The sequence below is a fragment of the Ceratotherium simum genome, chromosome 33 (genome assembly GCF_057802395.1).
Source record: "Ceratotherium simum simum isolate JZ-2026a chromosome 33, ASM5780239v1, whole genome shotgun sequence".
NCBI lineage: Eukaryota > Metazoa > Chordata > Mammalia > Perissodactyla > Rhinocerotidae > Ceratotherium > Ceratotherium simum.
The window spans coordinates 587,919-610,966 of record NC_141932.1 but is presented as its reverse complement, the minus strand read 5'-3'; the positions used below and the strand labels follow the sequence as shown (position 1 = coordinate 610,966).

The 23,048-nt window shown below is 39.9% G+C and overlaps 1 protein-coding gene across 3 annotated transcripts; it reads right to left on the bottom strand.

Annotated features, from left to right (window-relative positions):
• Positions 1-7,370: 7,370 nt before the first annotated feature.
• LOC101395794 (uncharacterized) lies at positions 7,371-23,048 on the bottom strand. 3 transcript variants are annotated; one of them, XM_087422016.1, is made up of 5 exons: positions 22,803-23,048; positions 22,485-22,705; positions 21,812-21,938; positions 21,575-21,670; positions 7,371-13,638 (listed from the first exon to the last, which is right to left on the bottom strand). In XM_087422016.1, the coding sequence occupies exons 2-5, from the start codon at positions 22,596-22,598 to the stop codon at positions 12,344-12,346; spliced, it is 1,632 nt and encodes a 543-aa protein (XP_087278142.1). In that variant the 5' UTR covers positions 22,599-22,705; positions 22,803-23,048; the 3' UTR covers positions 7,371-12,343. The 3 variants fall into 3 exon arrangements, with proteins under 3 accessions (XP_087278142.1, XP_087278143.1, XP_014649876.2); XM_087422017.1 differs by lacking the exon at positions 22,485-22,705 and having other exon boundaries at positions 22,803-23,047; XM_014794390.2 differs by having other exon boundaries at positions 22,563-23,046.

The window sequence follows — 23,048 nt, the reverse complement described above, 5'->3', positions numbered from 1 at the left end:
AAATCTAGGTTCTCCTGGGACATGCCCTTCCTCTGAGAGATGCCCAAAGAGTTGTCACATCATGACACATGAAGGGCTCCAGCTGGTTCCATTTCCTCATGCCAGGTGATGAGAATGGAAGATAAAGGGAAGGGGAGTCTAGGGCACATTACTTGGAACAAGTTAGGCCTTTTATGAGCTGGGTTGTAGGGTCACCAATAGTAAACCAGCACAAGTGAGCTAGACTGGAAGTTACTGTATGCTCTCAAATCCTAGGATTAAACTCATCTTCGCCAGCAGAGAGCCCAGGAGTTATTAACTTCAACACCCTATGGCATTCTGAGTCCTTTGCATGGAAGTCAACATGCTTCTCCACTGCTGGTGGCCATGCAGAAGCTCCCCCTTCCACAGCTCTTCCTGGTGCCTCTGCCAGTAGCTCAGCATTCAGCCTGCAATTCCTCATGTCCCTGGAATTTAATGTTAGCAGTCTGCTCATTTTTCTTTTAAGAAAAACATGTAAAACATAATAAAGTTGTAAGGAATTCAGTGAAACCCTGTGAACGCACTCCTAAGCTGAAAAAAATAGAACATTACCCATGTGGTTGAAACCTGTGTTCTCTGCAGTAGAAACCCTCCTTCCTCCAGAGGCAGCCACTATCCTGAATGAGATGTGGATCACTCCATGTGTTTCCTGAAACTTTATGACATGTATGTACTTCAGAGCAACATGTTTTGCTCTGAAGTACATACATTTTTACTTTTTACATTTGTAAAACATTTGCATGTTTTACATTCATATAAATGCTATTGATACCATAAGATTTTATCTGCAACTTGCATTTTTTTTTATTGATGTTTTAATGGTTTCTAACATTGTGAAATTTTTGGGTTGTACATTTTTGTTTGTCCATCACCATATATATGACTCCCTTCACCCCTTGTGCCCACCCCCCACCCCCACTGCCCCTGGTAACCACAGTCCAGTTTTCTCTGTCCATGTGTTGGTTTATATTCCACATATGAGTGAGATCATACAGTGTTTGTCTTTCTCTGTCTGGCTTATTTCAGTTAACATAATACGCTCCAGGCCCATCCATGTTGTTGCAAATGGGACGATTTTGTCTTTTTTTATGGCTGAGTAGTATTCCATTGTATATATATATACCACATTTTCCTAATCCAGTCGTCAGTCGAGGGACACTTAGGTTGCTTCCACTTCTTGGCTATGGTGAATAATGCTGCAATGAACATAGGGGTGCATAAGCCTCTTTGGATTGTTGATTTCAGGTGCGTTGGATAGATTCCCAGTAGTGGGATGGCTGGATCATAGGGCATCTCTATTTTTAATTCTTTGAGGAATCTCCATACCGTTTTCCATAGAGGCTGCACCAACTTGCATTCCCACCAGCTGTGTATGAGGGTTCCTGTTTCTCCACATCCTCTCCAACATTTGTTGTTTTTTGTCTTGGTGATTATAGCCATTCTAACGGGTGTGAGGTGGTATCTTAGTGTTGTTTTGATTTGCATTTACCTGATGATTAGTGATGTTGAGCATCTTTTCATGTGCCTATTGGCCATCTGTATATCTTCCTTGGAGAAGTGTCTCTTCATTTCCTCTGCCCATTTTTTGATCGGGTTGTTTGTTTTTTTGTTGTTCAGTTCTGTGAGTTCTTTATATATTATGGAGATCAACCCCTTGTCAGATGTATGTTTTGCAAATATTCTCTCCCAGCTGGTTGGTTGTCTGTTCATCTTGATTCTGGTTTCATTAGTCTTATAAAAGCTCTTTAATCTGATAAAGTCCCACTTGTTTATTTTTTCTTTAGTTTCCCTAGTCTGGGTAGGCATGTCATCCGAAAAGATTCCTTTAAAACCAATGTCAAATAGTGTGTGCAACTTGCATTTTATCTCTGTGTATTTGTCATTGCAAGATTTCTTCTTTTTGATATGTGAAGCTCTATTTCATTTATTTTCACTGCTGTCCAGTTTCCTGTTGAATGAGTATACCACAATTTGTTTATCATGTCTACTTTTGATGGCCACTTAGGTTCAGTTAGTAAATACTCATTAAAGCACCTACTATCAAGGAAATGGGAATAAAGTAGTGAATAAAAATTGCAAAACCACTGTCCTCATGGAGCTTATGTTCTAGGGGGGAATACACAGTATAAAAATAAGTAGACTATAGAACGTGTCAGATGGGGATAACTGCAAAAAGCCAAGTAGGGAAAGGGCAGGGAATGCTGGAGGAGTTGGTTGCAATTTTACGGTGGAGGATCAGGGAAGGCCTCACTGAGAAGGTAGTATGCCAGCAAAGACATGAGGCAGGGAGGAAGCCAGCCATGCAGATATCTGGGGGAAGAGCATCAAACAAAGGGCTTCCGGTCTTTGCTACTACAAATGATGTTGCTATGAACATTCATCTACAGGTCTCCTTGTGGACACGTGCAGGGTTTCTCTGGGGTAACCCTTCAGAATGGGACCGATGGGTCATAGGGTATAAATATTTATGTCCTGGGGGCCGGCCCTGTGGCATAGTGGTGAAGTGCACGCGCTCCGCTGCTGGCGGCCTGTGTTCAGGTGCGCGACGACGCGCCGCTTGTTAGGCCATGCTGTGGCGGCATCCCACATAAAGTGGAGGAAGATCCGCACGGATGTTAGCTCAGGGCCAGTCTTCCTCAGCAAAAAAAGAGGAGGATTGGCATGGATGTTAGCTCAGGGCTGATCTTCCTCAAAAAAATAAAAATATTTATGTCCAACATTGGTAGATGTGTCCCCATTTCCAAGAGGATTGCATATTTTTATACTCACAGTAGCATTTTGTAGGAGTTCTACTTGCTCCATGTCCTCACCAATGCTTGGTAGTATATGATTTTTAAATTTTTGCCAAATGCACGAGTAGGAAATGGTATTGCATTGTGAGATGTGTGCAATTCTCTTATTAGTGACATTCAGCATCTTTTCATAGTTTTTAAGCCATTTGTGTTTTCTCTCCTTGAGGTACCTTCTCATTTCCTTCATGCATTTTTCTCTTGGGTTGTTTCTCTTTTTCTTAGTGGTTTGTAGAAGTTCTTTACATAAATTTAACATTAATCTTTTATTAGCAATATATCCTTTCCAAGTTGTAACTTACCTTTCACTTTGTTTATGATGTCTTTTGAAGAAAAGGATTTTTTTTAAACGTCTTTTTTTTCCATAGTTTGTGTTTTATGTCTTAATTTCAAAATCCCAACTACATCTAGGTCCTAAAAACAGTATCCTATATTTTCTTTTTTTTTTTTAATTTTTATTTATTTATTTATTTCCCCCAAAGCCCCAGTAGATAGTTGTATGTCATAGCTGCACATCCCTCTAGTTGCTGTATGTGGGACACGGCCTCAGCATGGCCGGAGAAGCGATGTGTCGATGTGCGCCCAGGATCCGGACCCTGGCCGCCAGCAGCGGAGTGCATGCACTTAACCGCCAAGCCATGGGGCCGGCCCCTATATTTTCTCCTAAAAGTTTTTTTAATCAGCTATTAAGCTGTATAATTGACATATAATAAACTGCACATATTTAAAATGTACAATTTCATAAGTTTTGACGTGTTTAAACCTGTAAAACCATCACCACAATCAAGATAATGAACATATCCATCACTCCCACAAGTTTCTTCATGCCCTGTGAAGTTCCTCCCTCCCGCCTCTCCACACCCTCCCCCATCCCTCTATTCCCAAGCAAGCACAGGTCTGCTTTCTGTCACTGTAGATTAGTTTGCATTTTCTATAGTTGTATATAAATGGAATGATACATTGTGTACCTTTTTTTTTGGTTTGTCTTCCTTTACATAGATTCATCCATGTTGCATGTATCAATAGGTCATTCCATGTTATTGCCAAATAGTATTCCATTTTATGGATCTACCACAATTTATTTACCCAGTCATCTGTCGATGGACATTTGGGTTGTTTCCAGTTTGGGGCTATTACAGATAAAGCTGCTATGAACATTAGTGTAGTGTACAAGTCTTTGTATGGACATATATTCCCTTTTCTTTGGGGTAAATGTCTAGGAGTAGAATCGCTGGATCATATGGTAGGTGTAAGTTCAACATTTTAAGAAGGTGCCTATTTGTTTTTCAAAGTGGTTGCACCATGTTACGTTCCCACCAGCAATGTATGAGAGTTCCATTTCCTCCACATCCTTGCCAACACTTGGTATGGTCAGTCTTTTTGATTTTTGCCTTTTTTTTTTTTTTGTGAGGAAGATCAGCCCTGAGCTAACATCCGTGCCAATCCTCCTCTTTTAGCTGAGGAAGACTGGCCCTGGGCTAACATCTGTGCCTATTTTCCTCTACTTTATATGGGATGCTGCCACAGCATGGCCTGACAAGCGGTGCCCCGGTGTGCACCCGGGATCCGAACCTGGGCCGCCAGCAGCAGAGCGCACGCACTTAACGGCTAAGCCACGAGGCCAGCCCCTGATTTTTGCAATTTTAACAGATGTGTGTTGGTATCTCATTGTGATTTTAGTTTGCATTTCCCTAATTACTAATGACGTTAAGATCTTTTCATGTGCTTGTTTGCCATTTGCATATTTTCTTTGGTGAAAATATTTTGCCTGTTTTTTAAAAATGGGGTTATTTGCTTATTGTTGAGTTTTGAGAGTTCTTTATATTTTCTGGGAACAAGTCCCTTATCAGATATATGCTTTGAAAATATTATCTCCCAATCTGTGACTTTTGTTTTCATTCACCTAACAGTGTCTTTTAAAGAACAGAATTTTGTAATTTTGATGAAGTCCAATTTATCAGTTTGTTTTTTTAGGGATTGTGTGGTTTTTTTTGTTTTTTTTTTTGGTGAGGAAGATTGGCCGTGAGCTAACACGGCCAATCCTCCCCTTTTTGCTGAGGAAGACTGGCCCTGGGCTAACATCCATGCCCATCTTCCTCCACTTTATATGGGACACCGCCACAGCATGGCTTGCCAAGCAGTGTGTTGGTGCGCGCCCGGGATCCAAACTGGCGAACCCCAGGCCGCTGCAGCGGAGCACGTGCACTTAACAGCTTGCACCACTGGGCCGGCCCCTAGGGATTGTGTTTTTGGTGTCATATCTCAGAAGTCTTTGCTTAATCCAAGGTCACAAAGATTTTCCTCCTATTTTTTCTTTTAGAAGTTTTATAGTTTCAGATTTGCATGTAGATATATGATCCATTTTTATTTAGTTTATTGTGTGAGGTCAGGATCAAAGTTCTTTTTTTTTTTTTTGATGTGGATATCTTGTTCCAAGTACTATTTGTTGAAAAGGCTATCCTTTCTCCACTGCATTGCCTTGTGTACCTTTGTAAACAAATCAATTATCCATATATATATGGGTTTATTTCAGACTGTATATTCTGGTCCATTGATGTATTTGTCTATGTTTATACCAGTACCATGCTGTTTTGAATTCTGTAGCTTTATAATAATTCTTTAAATCAGATAGTTTAACTCTCCAAATTTTTCTTTTCGGAGTTGTTTCAATTATTCTAGTCCTTTGCGTTTCCATATGATTCCATGCCTACAAAAAGTCTTGCTGGAATTTTGATTAGGGTTGCATTGAATCTATAGATTTAAGGATGATTGACATCCTAACAGTATTGAGTCTTCTGACATATGAACAAGTATATTTCTTTTCTTTTCTTTTTTTTTTTTTTGGTGAGGAAGATCAGCCCTGAGCTAACATCCATGCCAATCCTCCTCTTTTTGCTGAGGAAGACTGGCCCTGAGCTAACATCCGGGCGGATCTTCCTTCACTTTATGTGGGATGCTGCCACAGCATGGCCTGACAAGCAGTGTGTCGATGCGTGCCTGGGATCCGAACCCGGGCCACCAGCAGTGGAGTGCACGCATTTAACCGCTACGCCACGGGGCCGGCCCCTGAACAAGTATATTTCTTGATTTATTTAGGTCTTTAATTTCTCCCAGCAACATTTTGTTTTCAATGTACAGATTCTTCACATCTTTTGTCATATTTATCCCTAAGTATTTTGTATTTTCTGATTCTGTGGTAAATATTTAAAAATTTTGCACTTTCCATTTGTTCATTGCAAGTATATAGAAATGCACTTGATTTTTTTTTTTTTTTAAAGATTTTATTTATTTTATTTTTTCCCCCCAAAGCCCCAGTAGATAGTTGTATGTCATAGCTGCACATCCTTCTAGTTGCTGTATGTGGGACTCGGCCTCAGGATGGACGGAGAAGTGGTGCCTCGATGTGCACCCGGGATCCGAACCCGGGCCACCAGCATTGCAGCACGCGCACTTAACCACCAAGCCACAGGGCCGGCCCTGCACTTGATTTTTATATATTGATCTTGTAGCCTGCAACCTTGCTAAACTCACTTATTAGTTCTAATAGTTTTTTTTGGTCAATTCCATCAGATTTTCTACATTAAAGATCATGTAATGTGTGAATAACAAGAGTTTTTACTTCTTTCTTTCCAATATGGATTCCTTTTATTTCATTTTCTTGTCAATTGCCTTAGCTAGAACCTCCATCACAATGTTGAATAGAAGTGGTGAGATCAGACATCCTTGCCGAGTTCTGACCTTAGGGACAAAGCATTCCGTTTTTTACCATTGAGTATGATATTACCTGTAGGTTTTTGTAGATGCCGTTTATCAGGTTGAGGACAATCCCTTCTATTCCAAGTTTGATGAGAGTTGGCCTTTTGTTTTCTAAATCAGGCATGGATGTTGCATTTTTTCATATTTTTTCTGCATGTATTGAGATAATGATATACTTTTTGTTTTTTTAGCTTGTTAATACAGTGAATTTTATTTATTGATTTTTGTTAAGCCAAACATGCATTCCTGAGATAAACCCCACTTAGTCTTGATTTTTTTTTTTTATTTTTAAAATTATTATATTATTGGATTCAATATTCAATTAGATTGCTAAAATCTTGTTTATAAAATGTTTGCAACACATACACTTAACAAAGGACTTGTATCCAGAATGTATACACAGCTCCTACAACTCAATAATACAAAAGACAACCCAACAAAAAATGGACAAGAGGCTTGAATAAACGATTCCCAAAAGAACACATGCCAAGTGGCCAATAAGCACATGAAAAAGTGTTCAGTGTCGTTAGTCATCATACCACAATGAGATATCACTCTACACTCTCTAGAATGGCCAAAATGAAAAAGATGGACAATACCAAATGTTGGTGAGGATGTAGAGTGGCAGGAATTCTCATACGTGGCTGATATTTGCATAAAGTATTACAACCACTTTGGAGAACTGACAGTTGCTGAAAAAGCTGAGCGTACATCTCCTCTATAACCCAGCCATTTCACTTCTAGGAATTTATTCAAAAGAAATGAAAGCATATGTCCACAAAAACAAAAGCAAACCTTGACAAATATGTCCATAGCAGCTTTATTCATAGTCACCCAAAACTGGAAACAGATCAGATTTCCATCAACCTGAGATTGGATAAATTGTGCTATATTTATACAATGGAATACTACTCAACAATAAAAAAAGAATGAACCATTGATGCATGCAATCACATAGATAAATCTCAAAAATATTTTGCTGAGGGGAAGAAAGCAGACACAAAAGTGCACAAAATATATGATTATGGTCCCACCTTATAAATTTCTAGAAATAGCAAAAATAACCCTAGTGATGGAAATCACCCTTTGCTTTTGGGTGTGTAGGGAGGAACTGACTGGTAAGGGGCATGAAAGAACTTTCTGGAGTAATGGAAATGTTCTATGTCTTGATAGGCTTTTGTCAAAAATGATTCAATGGTGTTCCTAAGATAAGAGCATTTCACTGGTCTGGGTTCTCAGCAAAATTCTAGGCTAATGGGATTCTTAGGATGAGAAAATTGCTTTTGCATCTGGAGTTCTTCCTGCCCCAAGCTTGGAGCTCTGTCCTGCCTGCCCACTGTTTTCAAAGGCTCTGCTGCTCTCTCCTCCATTGTGCAGAGTTGCTCCACCAATGGCCAGCCAACTTGATGCCCACCTGCACCCAAACCAGGTGTTTGTCCCCAGCGTGCTCTCCTGGGAAGGGTTCATCTCTCTTTGCATTTCATCAAGGCTTCCTTGCTTCCCATCTCTCTTCAACAGTGTACCACAGAAGAGTATGATTTTTAAATTTTGTCTTTGTTTTTCTGATTGTTACTTTAGGAGCTATGGTCATTCACATACTCCTTCATCTTAATCAGAAACAGAAGCATGGTGTTGGTGTTTTTTTTTAAAGCTACCTCTGTGATTCTAATGTACAGTCAGGGTCAGCATCACAGGTGTGGGCCCTATAAGCTGTTAAGGTTCTGGATCTCATTCTGGAAGAAATGGGAAGCCACAGGAACACTCTCCACAGAGGCTGTCATGATGGGAGTTAGGTTTCAGCAGGAACTCTCTCTGCTGTTTGAAGTATAAACAGGTAAACAAATTTCTGAAAACTGATAGATGGTGTGAAGTTACAGGGTGTGATTAAGGTCCAGCTAGGTCTGGCTGGTCACGAATGGTTGTTCTGCAGTGATGCTTAAGCCAAAACTGGAAGGATGGGTCTTAGCCTCCCAAAAGTTATGGTGGGTGGACTGTGGTTCCAAGAGGGAACAATGTTTGCAGACACCTTGAGGTGAGAACCACCTTAGAATATTCAAGGAAACTGAACAGGGCCAGTGTAACCCAAGCAGTGTGAATACCTGGACCAATGTTGTGGCAGGAGCATTAAAAGAGGCAGGCAGAGGGGCCGGCCCTGTGGCCTAGTGGTTAAGTTTGGCACACTCCACTTCAGTGGCCCCATGTTCGGTTCCCAGGCATAGACCTACGCCACTTGTCAACAGCCTCTCTGTGGTGGTGACACACATACAAAATAGAGGAAGATTGGCACAGATGTTAGCTCAGGGACAATCTTCCTGAAGCAAAAAGAGGAAGATTGGCAACAGATGTTAGCTCAGGGCAAATCTTCCTCAGCAAAAAAAAAAGTGGCAGGCAGAGGCCAGAAATATAGGCTGAGAAATTATTCTGGGAACTGTGTGGTCTTCATAGTACCTAAGTTTCATGATCTTCTTTGTGCTCTTAAAAGTTCACTACAGCTGCTGTGGGTATAAAGGGATGAAAAGTGGACACAGAGACCAATGAGAAACTACTGCATTGGCCCTGAAGAGAAGATGGCAACATGGCCTAGGCAGGTGGCAGTGGAGGTAGGAATAATTGGACTGATAGATGTGTTTGCAGTTAGGAATCCCAGGACATATGAATGGATTGTGTGTGAGTAGTGAGCTTGAACCAATGTATGCAGGTGGATATTTATGAAGGTCACGTACAGGGATCAAGGATCAGTATCTTACTGGAATGGAAATTTTATTCGGAGATTGGTTAAATTAAGTTGTGGATTTGGTGGGTTCTTTAAAGGTTGTACTTTAGCTGAATCCTGGTTTTGTCACTCAATTATGTTTCTATCCTAAACATCTCTAGATGGGGACATTTTTACTTCTCACAAATGACACATCAACCCATCATGCTCACATCTCTGGCTTGAAGAGCCAGTCCTGGTCCACCAGAGTCCCCAGATGGGGTATTTGCCTTCTGGCAAGGCTGCCGAGGCCCACACAGCTGGCCTTTGAGAACCAAGTGTGTTAGCTGTGGACAAATCTTTTTAACTTTTAGTCTCTCTCGTTCTCTCTGTATCTCTCATGCACACACACATACTGGTTCCTGTATAGTGGGTCAACGTCCCACCCTAATAGCACTGATCATATCTCTGGCTACACACACATCAATGACCTGTATTCTATTTCCCACCCAGTAACATGTGGTGATGAAAATTTTGGACTCCATGATCTTAATATTATTCTTGGATGAAAATAACTTTCTTTTTAATTCAAATGATATACATTCATTATAAAGAAATTAAAATCATTTAGGAAACGGTAAAGAGCAAATATTGCTTAAAATCCCACCACCCAAAGATAACAAATGTTAACATGTGGGTGACATTCTTCTCGAGTTCCCTGGGGAGATTGATAGTTTCCTAGAGTTGGGATCATCCAGGTTATGAACCTAATTTTGTCTCCCAGCAATTTGCTGTTTAATCTCTGCACCATAATTACTTAAACATTCTCCTGTTAGTGAGCATTTAGCATTTTGCTGTTGTAAACCATGCTGTAACAAAGGTCCTGTTCGTATGCTTTCATACCTGGGCAGTTATTTCCATGAGTGAATTGCAGAGGTGAGACTGGTGAATCAACTCGTGAGCATCCTTTACATCTGGACACTTCCAACCTGACCACCCTACAAAGATGGTGCACCTAGATAACCATCCATGGTTGCTGAATAATAGGGTCCATTTCCCCACTATTTTTGCCTACATCCCACATAGTCTTTTTAAAATCTTTGCCAATCTTTACCTGACAGTTACCCTCCTTAGACTGCGTTTTCTGCATCTGTAAAATGGAAACGATAATGGAACTTCCATCACTAGGACTTTTGTATTAAATGAGGTTATGCAGACTGAGTGCTTGGGATACTGTCTACACCATAACAGTGCTCAAGTATATACTTTTATTATTGTTATTTGCATCTTTGATTACTGATGACCTCAGACACTTTCCATGTATTTATTGTCATTTGTACTCCTTTTGTGAACTGCCTGCTCATACACAAAGACTAGTGAGCAAACTTGCCTTGGTCCTGCCTGACTGGAATGGAGACAGCTCTAGATCAGGGATTGGCAAAGCTTTTCTAGTAAATATTTTGGCTTTTTAGGCCATGCAGTCTCTTTCACAGCCTCTCAACTCTACCTTATAAAGCAGCTATAGAAGATATGGAAATGAGTGGGTGTGCACTATGTTCCAATAAAACTTTATTTACAAAAAGACGGGCCAGGTTTGGCCTGTGGGCCCTAGTTTGCCAACCTCAGCTCTAGTGTCACCATTAAGTCTGATATCATCGTATTATAAAAAGACTTTGTTCCTGTTACCAGGGGTTTTTTTCCCGAGTTAATAATAAATATTAAATTGTATCAACTTCTTTCTCATTAATCATTTAGATGACTGGTTTTTTTCTCCACTGCTTGATTAAAATGGAGCATCATAGTTGTATATTTCCTAATACAAAGAACCTCTATTGCTGGAGTAACGTTCCCAAGTCCAGGTGTCCTAGCTGTACTCTGTACTGGCAGTGTCTGATCTGGAACTTTACATTAATATTCCTGAGAGATAATGGCCTTTAATTTTTCTTTCTTTGAGTTTTGACAGACTGGTATCACAGGAGATGTAAATGTTCAGCTTTCTACCATGGAACAGTGGTATATCAGAGAGTTTTCTATTTCTTGAAGGTGCAAATTAATTCACTGGTAAAACAGCTTGGGCTTAGAATTTTTTTGTGGAGTAATTCTCTGAGAACTTTTTCAATTTAATCCGAAATGTTTAGTCTATTTAGGTTTTCTGTGTCATCTTCAGTCAGTATTATGTTTTCGATGATTATATTTTCCTAGAAAAGTATCTTTTTCATTCAAGTGTTGACGTGTACACAAAAATGTACAAACCTTTTGATATTATTTTCTCTGTTTCCCTTTTCATTCCCAATGTTGCAAATCTGTGTATCATTTTTCTTGATCATGTTAGTTTGGAAATTACAGTTTGTTTTTCTCAGAGTCACCTTTTTACCAGGTATTTTCTGCTTTTACCTTTATTACATCCTTCATTCTGCTTTGATTAGAAATAATTTCTTCTAACTTTTTGTGTTGACCACTAAATTTATTTCCATTTCTTCTTGTTTTTGCTACTTTAGTGCACCCATTTCTCTCCAGTGATTCAGACTCACATTTGACCTATTCTCTCTCCTCCTTGTCTTTTTATTGTAAAATTGTAGCAATTTTGAGAGAAACATAAAAAAAGTCACACAATATTCCAAGACTCTTATTAATTAGCTATGTTCATTTCTGTTTCCTTCCAAGCCCTTGTCCAAATGCACACATAAGGTAACACAGCCACAATTCTGCACCTTTCACTACACATTATAGGCATTTTCCGTGTTTCTACACAGTGTTTGTAATTACAGTTTATAGCAACTTCTTGAAACAAATTAGCAGCAGTCTAACTTTTTAGCATTGGGGAAACAATGAAGTAAATAGTGGCACTCTGGCTCTTTGGAAGAGTACATTCAGTCATTTAATCAAGTATCATCAACCTATTTTGATTTCTCAGCAACAGCCTTTCCCACACTGGTTGACTGTATTAACTAGTATTATTGAAGGGAGTTTTGATCTTACTAATTGTTTCTCACTGGCAATTTCCCTAGGTATCAAATGCCACCAGGCTCAGCCCTTCTCTGGGAATGGGTCAAAAATCTAAGTGTACTTGCATAGCTTTTATTTATTAAAATGAAATATGTAGTTTTTTCCCTCTGGTATGAGTTCTTTGGTGCCCAATAAAGTTAGAACCTTGACTAAAAGCTTTCCCACACTGATGACATTTATAGGGTTTCTCTCCAGTGTGTGTTCTCTTATGTTGAGTGAAGGATAAATGAAAACTGAAAGTTTTCCCACATTCATTACATTTATATGGTTTCTCACCAGTATGGATTCTCTTGTGAACTGTAAGGTGAGAGCTGTGGCTGAAGGCTTTTCCGCACTCATTACACTTGTATGGTTTCTCTCCAGTGTGCGTCCTTTCATGTTGTGTATATGATGAGCGGTCACTGAAGGCTTTCCCACACTCCTTACATTTGTAGGGTTTCTCTCCAGTATGTGTTCTCTTATGCACATTAAGATTAGACCTTCCACTGAAGGATTTTCCACATTCATCACATTTATAGGGCTTCTCTCCAGTATGAGTTCTCTGATGTACATTAAGGTGAGAATTTTGGCTAAAAGATTTTCCACATTTATTACATTCATAAGGTTTCTCCCCAGTGTGAATTCTCTGGTGCAAAATGAGGTGAAGGCTCTGCCAGAAAGACTTCCCACATTCCTTACATTCATAGGCTTTCTCTCTACTGTGATTTCTCAGATGGTGAGAAAGAGATGAAAGCTTCTTAAAGGCTTTCCCACATTCATTACATTCATAGGCTTTCTCCCCACTATGAGTTCTTATGACCTGAGAGAGGGGTGAGCTTTGGGTAAAAAAATCCCCACTTTCTTTACATCCATAAAATTTCTCTCCTGTACTAATTATCTCATCTGTAGAAAGGCATATGCTCTGGTTGGTATATTTGCCATGCTCATTCAATTTATATAGTTTTTCCAAGGCTTTTTTACATGGATTGCCTTTACAAGGTTTCTTTCCAACCAAGATTTCCTGATGATTTTTAAAAAAAAAATTATGCTGTAAGCTTTGAACTTCTGAGTCAATTTGATGGAAATGTTCTTTGATAAGAAATTTCTGTGAAGAAACCAAGTTTGAACCGAAGCTGCATTTTCCCACAACTTCAGCATTTTCCCCATCCCCATCCTGGGTCACTACTTGCCCTTGTTTACATTCCATTCGCCCCACACTGCCATCACATGTCTTCTGCTTTTCTGCTTCATCCTCAGATTCCCAGTCGTCTGCTATGGTAGAGTGACAGCAATCACCCATTGTGGATCTTGCCAGGTTCATGCTGCTGGGTAGTTTCCCACCAGAAATGGCCTCTGTTGATAGTGACTCTTGGCTTTTAGGTCTGTTCTTCGATTCTGGAAGGAAATGAAAAACAGTTTGGGTGCTTGCAAAAAAAAACTCCTAGAGAATGATGAGATATAAGCAACAAGATGTGCTTGACACAAGTAGATATTTTTAAATATCAACTAAGGGAAGAGATGGGAGTGTGAGAAGAGAAGCCACAAAATGTCTACATAGAACAAGAGGAGTCCACAGGAAGACTGATCAACAAAGAGTGATCAGCAAAGCAGGTGGAGGGGACAGCATTAGGGGAAAGATCATGGAATAAGCAGACATTCCCAAAAGTAACATATTCACCCTTCTTGAATGCTTAGATATCTCCGAATTATGAACCATCTCCCCACCTAACATCCATTCCTCCTGTAACTGACACCAAATTAATCCTCCTAACAAACCAGTTTCACAATGCCAAGAGTGTTCTTTAGATCTATCCAGCCCACCCCCACACCCAGAATCAGGGTCAAACTACCACAGCTATGCTTGTCCCTTTTCCTTCTGGGTTATTTAGTTCTCACTGTATATGATCATTTCCCCCATTACTACACAGATCCTGTCTGCTTGATGACCTTCCTTTGATCCCCAAGGTCTTAAGTGTCAACACCCTTCCGCTTCTCATCATTCAGGTCATAGCCCCAAGTCACTGCCTCTGAGAGACCCTTCCCGACCTCCCAGCCAATATGGGTTCCTCCTCACTTTCCATATCATTGTCCTGTTTTATTTGTCTCCCAGCACTATTTAGCACTGTGTGTCATCACCTTGTTCTTTTGGTTCTATATTGTCTGCCCTTCCCCAGACACTACATGCCAGAGGCCTTAAGCTCTACAGAGGCAGGGGTGTCATCAGTCCTTTTCACACTGTGTCCCCACTGCCCAGCACAGCACCTGGAGCACTGTGGGTGCTTGGGACATGTCTGTGAGGTTGACAGACAGGGTACTTGATTGTGTTCCCCAGCAGCCTGACTCCCATCAGGTGGGGAGGCCTCAGGTTTCTGACCATGGGGAGAAGGCCATGGAATCGACTGAGGAGGGCTTTGCTATGTCAAGCAGGGCAAAGAAGGGGACCCAGAAATCTGCAGAGGGTTTCTCCTTGAGTCCTTAGGTGGACCCTAACTGCAAATGCACAGGGGAAGGTTCTCTAAGACTTGGCAAAGAACAGCTGCTAGGGTCCTGAACAGAGGTTTCAGAAGGTATGCAGTGTTGGGAGGCATGAGTTCTGATCCACCGAGGGCAGAAAGACTTAAGTAAGCACTCGAGGCCTTCAGCTGAGACCCTAGAAAGCTACACCGTAAGAGGAAAGACCATGCCTAAGAATAAGGGCCACATTCAAGGACTAATGGAAAACCAAATAAGCCCACCTTAATAAATCCTCAAACTGGGCCAGCCCCATGGCTTAGGGGTTAAGTGCGCGCGCTCCGCTACTGGCGGCCCGGGTTTGGATCCCGGGCGCGCACCGACGCACCGCTTCTCTGGCCATGCTGAGGCCGAGTCCCACATACAGCAACTAGAAGGATGTGCAGCTATGACATACAGCTATATACTGGGGCTTTGGGGGGGGGCGGGGAAAAAAAGGGAGGAGGATTGGCAATAGATGTTAGCTCAGAGCCAGTCTTCCTCAGCAAAAAGAGGAAGATTAGCACGGATGTTAGCTCAGGGCTGATCTTCCTCACAAATAAATAAATAAATCCTCAAACCAAGGCTCATCAGGATTAGGATGATTCATAATAATTTAACTGTCTCCCAGAACAAAACTCACACTCTTTGGTAGAAGATAACAAGCCTTAGTCTCTACAATGTATCACCTGCAGTGTCCAGTATATAAAAAATGACTAGACATGTAAAGAATCAGGAAAATATGACTCATGATCAAGAAAAAAAGGTCAACAAAAACAGACAGACCAAACATTAGAAGTAGCAGAAAAAGATTTTAAAATAACTATTATAAACATGATAAAGAATTTCACGGAAAACTGAAAAAAGAACCAAATGAAAATTCTAGAACTCAATAAAAATATAGTATCTTAAGTAAACCATGAATGGACTTAACAGCAGACTGGACACAGGAGAAGAAAGGATCTGTGAATTCAAAGGCAGGTAAATGGAAACTTTATGACGTTATAAAAGGAGAGAAAAGAATGTAAAAACAGAACATCTGACAAATGGACTAACGTGTAGCTAGAGTTACAGGAGAGGAGAGCAGCAGAAGGCATATTTGAAGAGATAATGGCAGAGAGTTTTCCTAGATTGATTAAAGGTAACATCCTTTAAATCCAAGCTCAGCAAACTCTAAGCAGAATCATTTCAAAGAAGACCTCACCTAAAACATCATAGTCACTCTGTTGAAAACCAAATATAAAGCAAAAATCTTAAAAGTGATCAGAGGAAAACAACAGATTACATTCATGGAACAACAAGAAAACAGCTAACTTCTCACAGGAAACAATGGAAGCGAGAAGACAAGAGACTAGCATCTTTAAAGCTGAAAGAGAAAAATCTTAACTTCTATATCTAGGAAAGAATCCTCCCAAAAGGAAGGCTAAAAAAAGACATTTTTAGGCAAAAAAAAGGGGAGAGAATTTTTCACCATCTGAGTGTACCACAAGAAATACTAGAGCGTGTTTTTTGTTTTTTTACATTGAGTATTTTATTCCCTATTGCTCTACTCTACAGTCACATGAAATGATATGACATTAGAATTGAAAGGTAATTAGGATCATGCTGATGATGAAACTGAATACCAAAGCAGGTACCTGAAACCAAAGATCGTTTAACTAACTGGTGGAAAAGCCATGAGTTGATGTTAAGTCTTTTAACCCTTGACCCTCTATCTTTTCACCTTTCGGCCAGTATTGCTTACTATTGCTGGCTTCTATCAACTGTGCGTAACCCGGATTTTAAAGGATTACATGTCTAACTAGAAGCCTCTCCCCCCGACTGTCCTTCATAACAGCACCAACCAGAATAGCAGGAGTGTTGGGATGTACATGTATTTCCTAGCAAATATTCTATCCCTAAAGTCTGAAATTTATAACATTAACTTTTTAATTTTATTATCTTTCAAAAAAAATTCTTCTAGTTCTTAAATCAACCACCTTTGATGTTAATTTTTTATCTAAAGGCAATTTCTGTTGCTAATACTCTATGGCGGCAGTAAGACAACCTCCAAACTTTAGAATAAATTTACCCTCTGAGAGTTACTCTAGTAAAATCAACACATAATGGCTGAGACTCACCATCTGTATAAATAAAGTGTCAATTATTATAAATGCCTCAAGCTCAACCTGGGTAATGAGGGTCTGATCTTGGGAAGAAATTACTGATAAGTTAAGTAAGAAAGCTAGAACCTAATCAGTACAAGAAAGATCATAATAACAGGAGTAACGTGGGTGGTGGTATTTGTGAAGCACTGAAATCTGTCTGGCCTGTTACATCTGATAGACATGTGTCACTTGGCACATCATAAATATTTACTGAGTTAGTCATCTGAACTGAGAATAGAGAAACCAGAAATGGTGATAATGCAGACCTCATCCTAATAGATGCTTACTGTTTAAGGGCACAACCTACAGAGAAAAATCTTATGATTTTGACATTGGTTGTCATGTTTTTTAAGCATTTCATTACACACTTCAATGTTATGATAAAGAGGGCTAGTAAAGCATTCTAAATGACAGTCTCTGGTGGAAAGATATACATAAAAACCAAATTCCCATTTTAAAATGTAACTTTTTAATTGAGCACATATTAAAGACTTACCAAAAAAGAACAAAGAAAAGGTGAAAGGTCACAGGCAGTGTGGGTGTGAAGCATCATACCCAGAGACAGAGGAACTGAACCATGAGTTCTAATTTCATTCATTTGCTCCCTGTAAATCCTCTCTGCTGTCTTAAGAACAGTCCGTGAACTGACCTGCCTTTCAGAGAGAACTGAAACACACGTGGGCGCCTCATCCAGGCCAGGATGACCTGGAAAGAAAAAGAAAGTCCAAAAGGGGCCAAGACTTTAAAATGATGACAGACTTTATCTGAAAACCCCTCTGGGTACAGTGTGTTTTTTAGACTGAATGGAAATGATCAAAGATAGAAGCCTGGATCTGCAGAAAGGAATTAAGAGCAATGCAAAAACTAATTAGGAAAAAATATTGTACAAAATTACTTTTAAATTCCTTTAAAATGCTGTTGACTGTATAAAACAAGAATAACAACAATGCATAATGGGGCTTATATACTACGTAGAAGTGACATATATGACAACAGGGAAAACTGCAACTCTTACCTTGTACAATAAATGGCATATTACTAATTCCAGGTAGACTATGATAAGTTAAAAATTTGTACTGTTAACCTTAGAGCAAATAAGATATAAGATTATACAATACAGTCATGCATTGCTTAACGACAGGGATATGTTCTGAGAAACGTGTTATTAGGCGATTTGGTCGTTGTGCGAACATTGTAGAGTTTACTTACACAAACCTAGATGGTATAGCCTACTACACACCTAGGCTATATGATACTAATCTTATGGGACCACTGTCGTATATGCCATCTGTCCTTGACTGAAATCTCATTATGTGGTGCAGGACTATATTACAAGACATAAAGCTAAGAAGGAAAAAGAAGAGATGAAATGGAATAATAAATAACACCCAATTAATCCAAAAGAAGGCAGAATGGAAAAACAAAGGTACAAAGACCTGATGAGACAAATAGAGAATAACAAGGTGGCATATATAAACCCAAACATATCAGTAATTATACACTAAATACAAATTTACTAAACAGTCGTATTAAAGAATAAGACTGCCAAAATGGACTATAAACAAAACCCAATTACATACTGTTTACAAGAGACCCACTTTAACATTTCAACAGCTAAGTTGAAAGTAAGAATACAGAAAAAGACATATAATGCAGTACACTGACTACAAGAAAGCTACTTGGCTATATTAAGATCAAGTAAAGTAGACATCAAGACAGGAGGTATTACCAGAGGAAAAGAAGGACATTTCACAGTGATAAGAGGGTATATTCAACAGGAAGACATACCAATCTGACATGTTATTAAGCCCAGTAACATAGCTTCAAAATACATGAAGCAAAAATTGATTTAAAAAAAAAAAACATACACAAATCCAGTCATGGTTGGAAATTTAACACTCTTCTATCAGTAGCTAATAGAACTAGCAGATGAGAAAATCCATAAGAATAAAGTGTGTGTAACACAATTAAGCAACTCGACTTAATTGACATTTATCAAATGCTATGCCCAATAAGAGCAGAATACACATTCACCAAAATAGACCATATATGGTGTCATAAAATCATTTCTCAGTAAATTTAAAAAGACTGAATTCATACAGAATATGTCTTTCAACTACAATGGAATTAATCTAGACATCAATAACAGAAGTCTCATGTAGAAATTAAACAATGTACTTCACAAATCAAAGAAGAAATCAGTTTCATACGTTGTATTTTCATTATTGTTCAGTTCAAAAATGGGCAGGATGCAATTAAGGCTTAAAGGAAAATGTATAGCTATAATTGCAAACATTAGAAAGGAAGGATTAAAATTCATGACCTAAGCTTCCACCTCAAGAAGCCAGAAAAAAAGCAAAGCATGTTAAATCAAGGTAAAGGAAGGAAATAATAAAGAGCAGAAATCAATGGAACAAAGGAGAAAAAAAATACAATCATGTTAACAGATGCATATAGAGCATTTGATGTTATATTTTAACACCCATTCATGAAAAAAACTCAGCAAACCAGGAATAGAACTTCGTCACTCTGATAAAGGGCATCAGATCGTATTTAATGGTGAAGTATTGAATGCTATCGCCTAATATCAGGAGCAAGGCAAGGAGGTCCACTCATCACTTTTAGTCAATATTGTACTAGATAATCCAGGGTGAAAGATATCAGAACAATGGCTGCCACATGGGGGGAATATTAACTGGAAAGGGACATAAAGGAAATGTATAGGGAGATGGAAATATTCTATGTGTGGATTGGCAGATGGGTCACACAAATATACATCTGTAAAACTTCACTGGACTGTACTCGTAAGAACATCAGGTCTCGCTATAAATTACACATCAAATTTTTTTTTAAAGTACTAGAGGTCCTAGCTAGTATAATAACATTAAAAAATAAAAGCAATCTTTATTTCCAGATGACATGATTGTGTAAGAAATCCATGGAAACTGAGAGACAAATTACTAGAACAAGTAAGTGATTTTAGCAAGTTCATAAGATAAAGGCCACTTGAAAACCAGATCATATTTATATACACTAGCAACAAACAAATAGAAAATGAAATGAAGGAACAATAGCACTTACAATAGTATCAAAAATATCAAATGCCAAGGAAAAAATTTAATGAAAGATGTGCAAGACTCATATACTTAAAAAGTGCAAAATATTGCTGAGAGAAATTGAAGTACCCAAATAAATGTACTGTGATCACAGAATTAGAAAGCTCACCACATTAAGATGTAAATTCTTCCCAAACTGATCTATAGATTTAAGGCACTACAAATCAAAATTCAAGTAGGAATTTTGTGGAATTAAAGCTTGATAATTTCCAACTGACAAGGCGATTCTAAAATTTATATGACAGCGCTGAAGACCTGGAATAGCCAAGACAATTATAAACAATAAAGTTAGAGAATGACTTTTACTATCTCATTTTAAGATTTACTGTGAAGCTAGTTTACTGTTAAGACCCATGATGTTGGTACAGGGCTAGAAAAATGGAAGAGAAGAGAGCAGAGAAATAGATCCACACAGATACATTCAACTGATTTTCAACAAAGGCTCTAGTATAATACAATGGAGGAGAGAAAATATTTTTTTCATTAAATGGTGCTAGAACAACTGGATAACCATAAGAAAAAATAAACGCCTTGTCTACTACCTTATACTTAAATAAAAATTAATTCAAGGTGTTATCATAGGTATTAATGTAAAAGCAAAAACTTTAAAAGCACCAGAAGAAAACAGGAGAATATCTTTGTAAACTTGGCATGGGCAAAGATTTCTTAGGACTTTTATTAAAAAAAAGTTAACCATAAAAGAGAAAATTTATAAAATCAGACTCTTGTTACTCTATGACCCAGCAATTCCACTCCTAGATATTTACCCAAGAGAAATAAAAACAGAGATTCACTAAAAGCATTGTACTAGAATGTTCATAGCAGCATTATTCATAATAGCACAAAACCTCAGACAACCAAATGTTCACCAACAGGAGAATGGATAAACTGCAGTTCATTCAAAAAGGAACAGAATAATAATGCATACAATATCATGGATGAATCTTAGAAATCTTAGGGTAAGCCTTACAAGAAATAATGTATTATTCTCTGTATATGAAGTTCTAGAAGAGGCCAAAGTAATCTATGGTGGAAAAAAAGCTGAGCAGTGCTTATCTTTGTTAACTGGAAAGAGGAACAAAGGAATTTTGTGAGATAATGAAAATGTCTTCAAGCTCGATTTGCGTGATGATTACATATGTGTATATAGTTGTCAAAATTTTTCAAATGTAAACTTTGTGCATTTAAAAAAATACTGGTAGCAAAAAAATTAAAAGGCCCATTGTCTTCAAAGTAACAGTAATAAGATGGAGGGTTGACATCTCAACAACAGAAAACATGGGTCCAGAAGACAAAAGCATGGTGTCTTTAAAGTGCTGAAAACAAAGAACTGCCAACCTAAAATTCTCTGCCTGAAGTATCTTTCCAAAATGAAGATGAAATAAAGGCATTTTCAGGCAAGCACAAAGTGGGAGAGTTTTGTCACTCTAAAAGAAATAATAAAGGGAGCTTTTCCGGCAAAAGGAAAATGATCCCAGAGGGAATTATGGAAATGCCAAAGGTAATGAAAAGTACAAGAAAGAGTAGATAAAAAGGAAGATATAAACACTGACTGTAAAGATCCTTCCCACATCTCACCTGGGCAGGAATCTTGGGAGAGTCCTCTGTCCCTCATCCATGGCTCTACTCCGAGTTCCAGCTGGGCAATGATATGTGGCTTGGGGATCCAAAGCCCTGTCCAAGTGAGAGATCAGCTGTGAGGGTTTGTGGGGGAGAAACCCTCCTAGGGTTCAGTGACCCCACACTCCCAGCCAGGTCAGACCCACTCTGCCAAGACTCCAAGCAGACAGGAGGCAACACAGGTCCCAGCCTCACCCACGGTGACCAGGTGCCTAAAGGTCTCCAGCATCACGTCGTGGTACAGGGTCTTCTGGGCAGGACCCAGCAGCCCCCACTCCTCCTGGGTGAAGTCCACAGCCACTTCATCGAAGGTTACCTGCTCCTGAAATGTCACCCACATGCCCGCTGAGCCAAGACCGTTATCTCACAAAGCTCCCAGAGGGGCAGGGAGAGGGGTACTTGAGCATGCGAGGATGGGCCCAGGTGTGCAGGGAGATGTCCTGAAAGGGTTCTGGCTTCTGAGGGATACACCTGAGTCTTCCTGGGGACGCCAGGGGTCCGTATCAGCCATTTCTGAGGGGAGCCCCCATAACCCTGAAATGTTTACCCCCTAAGAATCTCACCCATTTCTTGATCAACTACTGATCTTCCACAAGATCAAAATGTACAGTTCCCCGTAGGATTCCCCTTCCTTTGTTACACCACCAGGAATAAAAAGATGATAATGCTAATATCTGCTGATAATAACGCTAACATCTGCCAAGGGGTTTCCAGGCTGGGCACTGTACTGAGTAAGCTCTTTCCCCCATGGAAATCCACTTAATCCTCACAACAGTCTTACGGAGCAGTTCGTACTCCCTGGGGTGTGTTTTTTGTTTTTTCAAATGAGGAACCTGAGCTCAGAGAAGTGTACAGGTTTGGGACTCACGGTTTCGCTGACTTCATAAGAACTAACAGAAACGTTCCCTCTCTGAGACAAATTATTCCAGATGATGGAAGACCGGACCTGTTTGTTCCTTGAACACGTGGTAGCTGAAGCCATCTGGGTCTGGCATTTTCTCGCTGGGAGGTTTGTGACTGGATCTTTAATGGTTGTAGGACTTTATTGATGCATTTAGGGACAACAGGACCAGTGGCCAGAACGACGGGCTGTGCGGAAGTTTAGAGGAAGGCGGAATGTCGGCCCCGGGCTCACGGGCTGGGGAGTCATCCGCCTGGCCCGTCAGGAGGCGGAGCGGCCACTCACCAGGGGGCGGGCCGCCAGGAGCCCCGCGGCCGTCATCTCCTTCAACCTCCAGTCTTTCCCGAGTCAGAGACGGGAGGGCGTGTGGGAACAGCCCCTCCCAGCGTCCCTGGGCACAGGGAGCTCCGACCCCGGCCTCTGCCAGCTCGCCCGCCGCGGGCCTCGGCGCCCGCAGCTCTCCCGGCAGAGCTGGAGGGAGATCCGGGGCACCGGGCCTTCGGACAGAACCGAGGGTCCTGACCCAGCGCA

What these genes read in the sequence shown, in the direction of transcription:
- LOC101395794 (XM_087422016.1), bottom strand. Translation starts at nt 22,598, where the DNA reads ATGGCTTCAGCTACCACGTGTTCAAGGAACAAACAGGTCCGGTCTTCC. An exon ending in CTTATGAAGTCAGCGAAACC is followed by an intron (nt 21,939 to 22,484) that starts GTGAGTCCCAAA and finishes GTGACATTTCAG; the next exon opens with GAGCAGGTAACCTTCGATGA. An exon ending in CTCCCAAGATTCCTGCCCAG is followed by an intron (nt 13,639 to 21,574) that starts GTGAGATGTGGG and finishes ATTTCCTTCCAG; the next exon opens with AATCGAAGAACAGACCTAAA.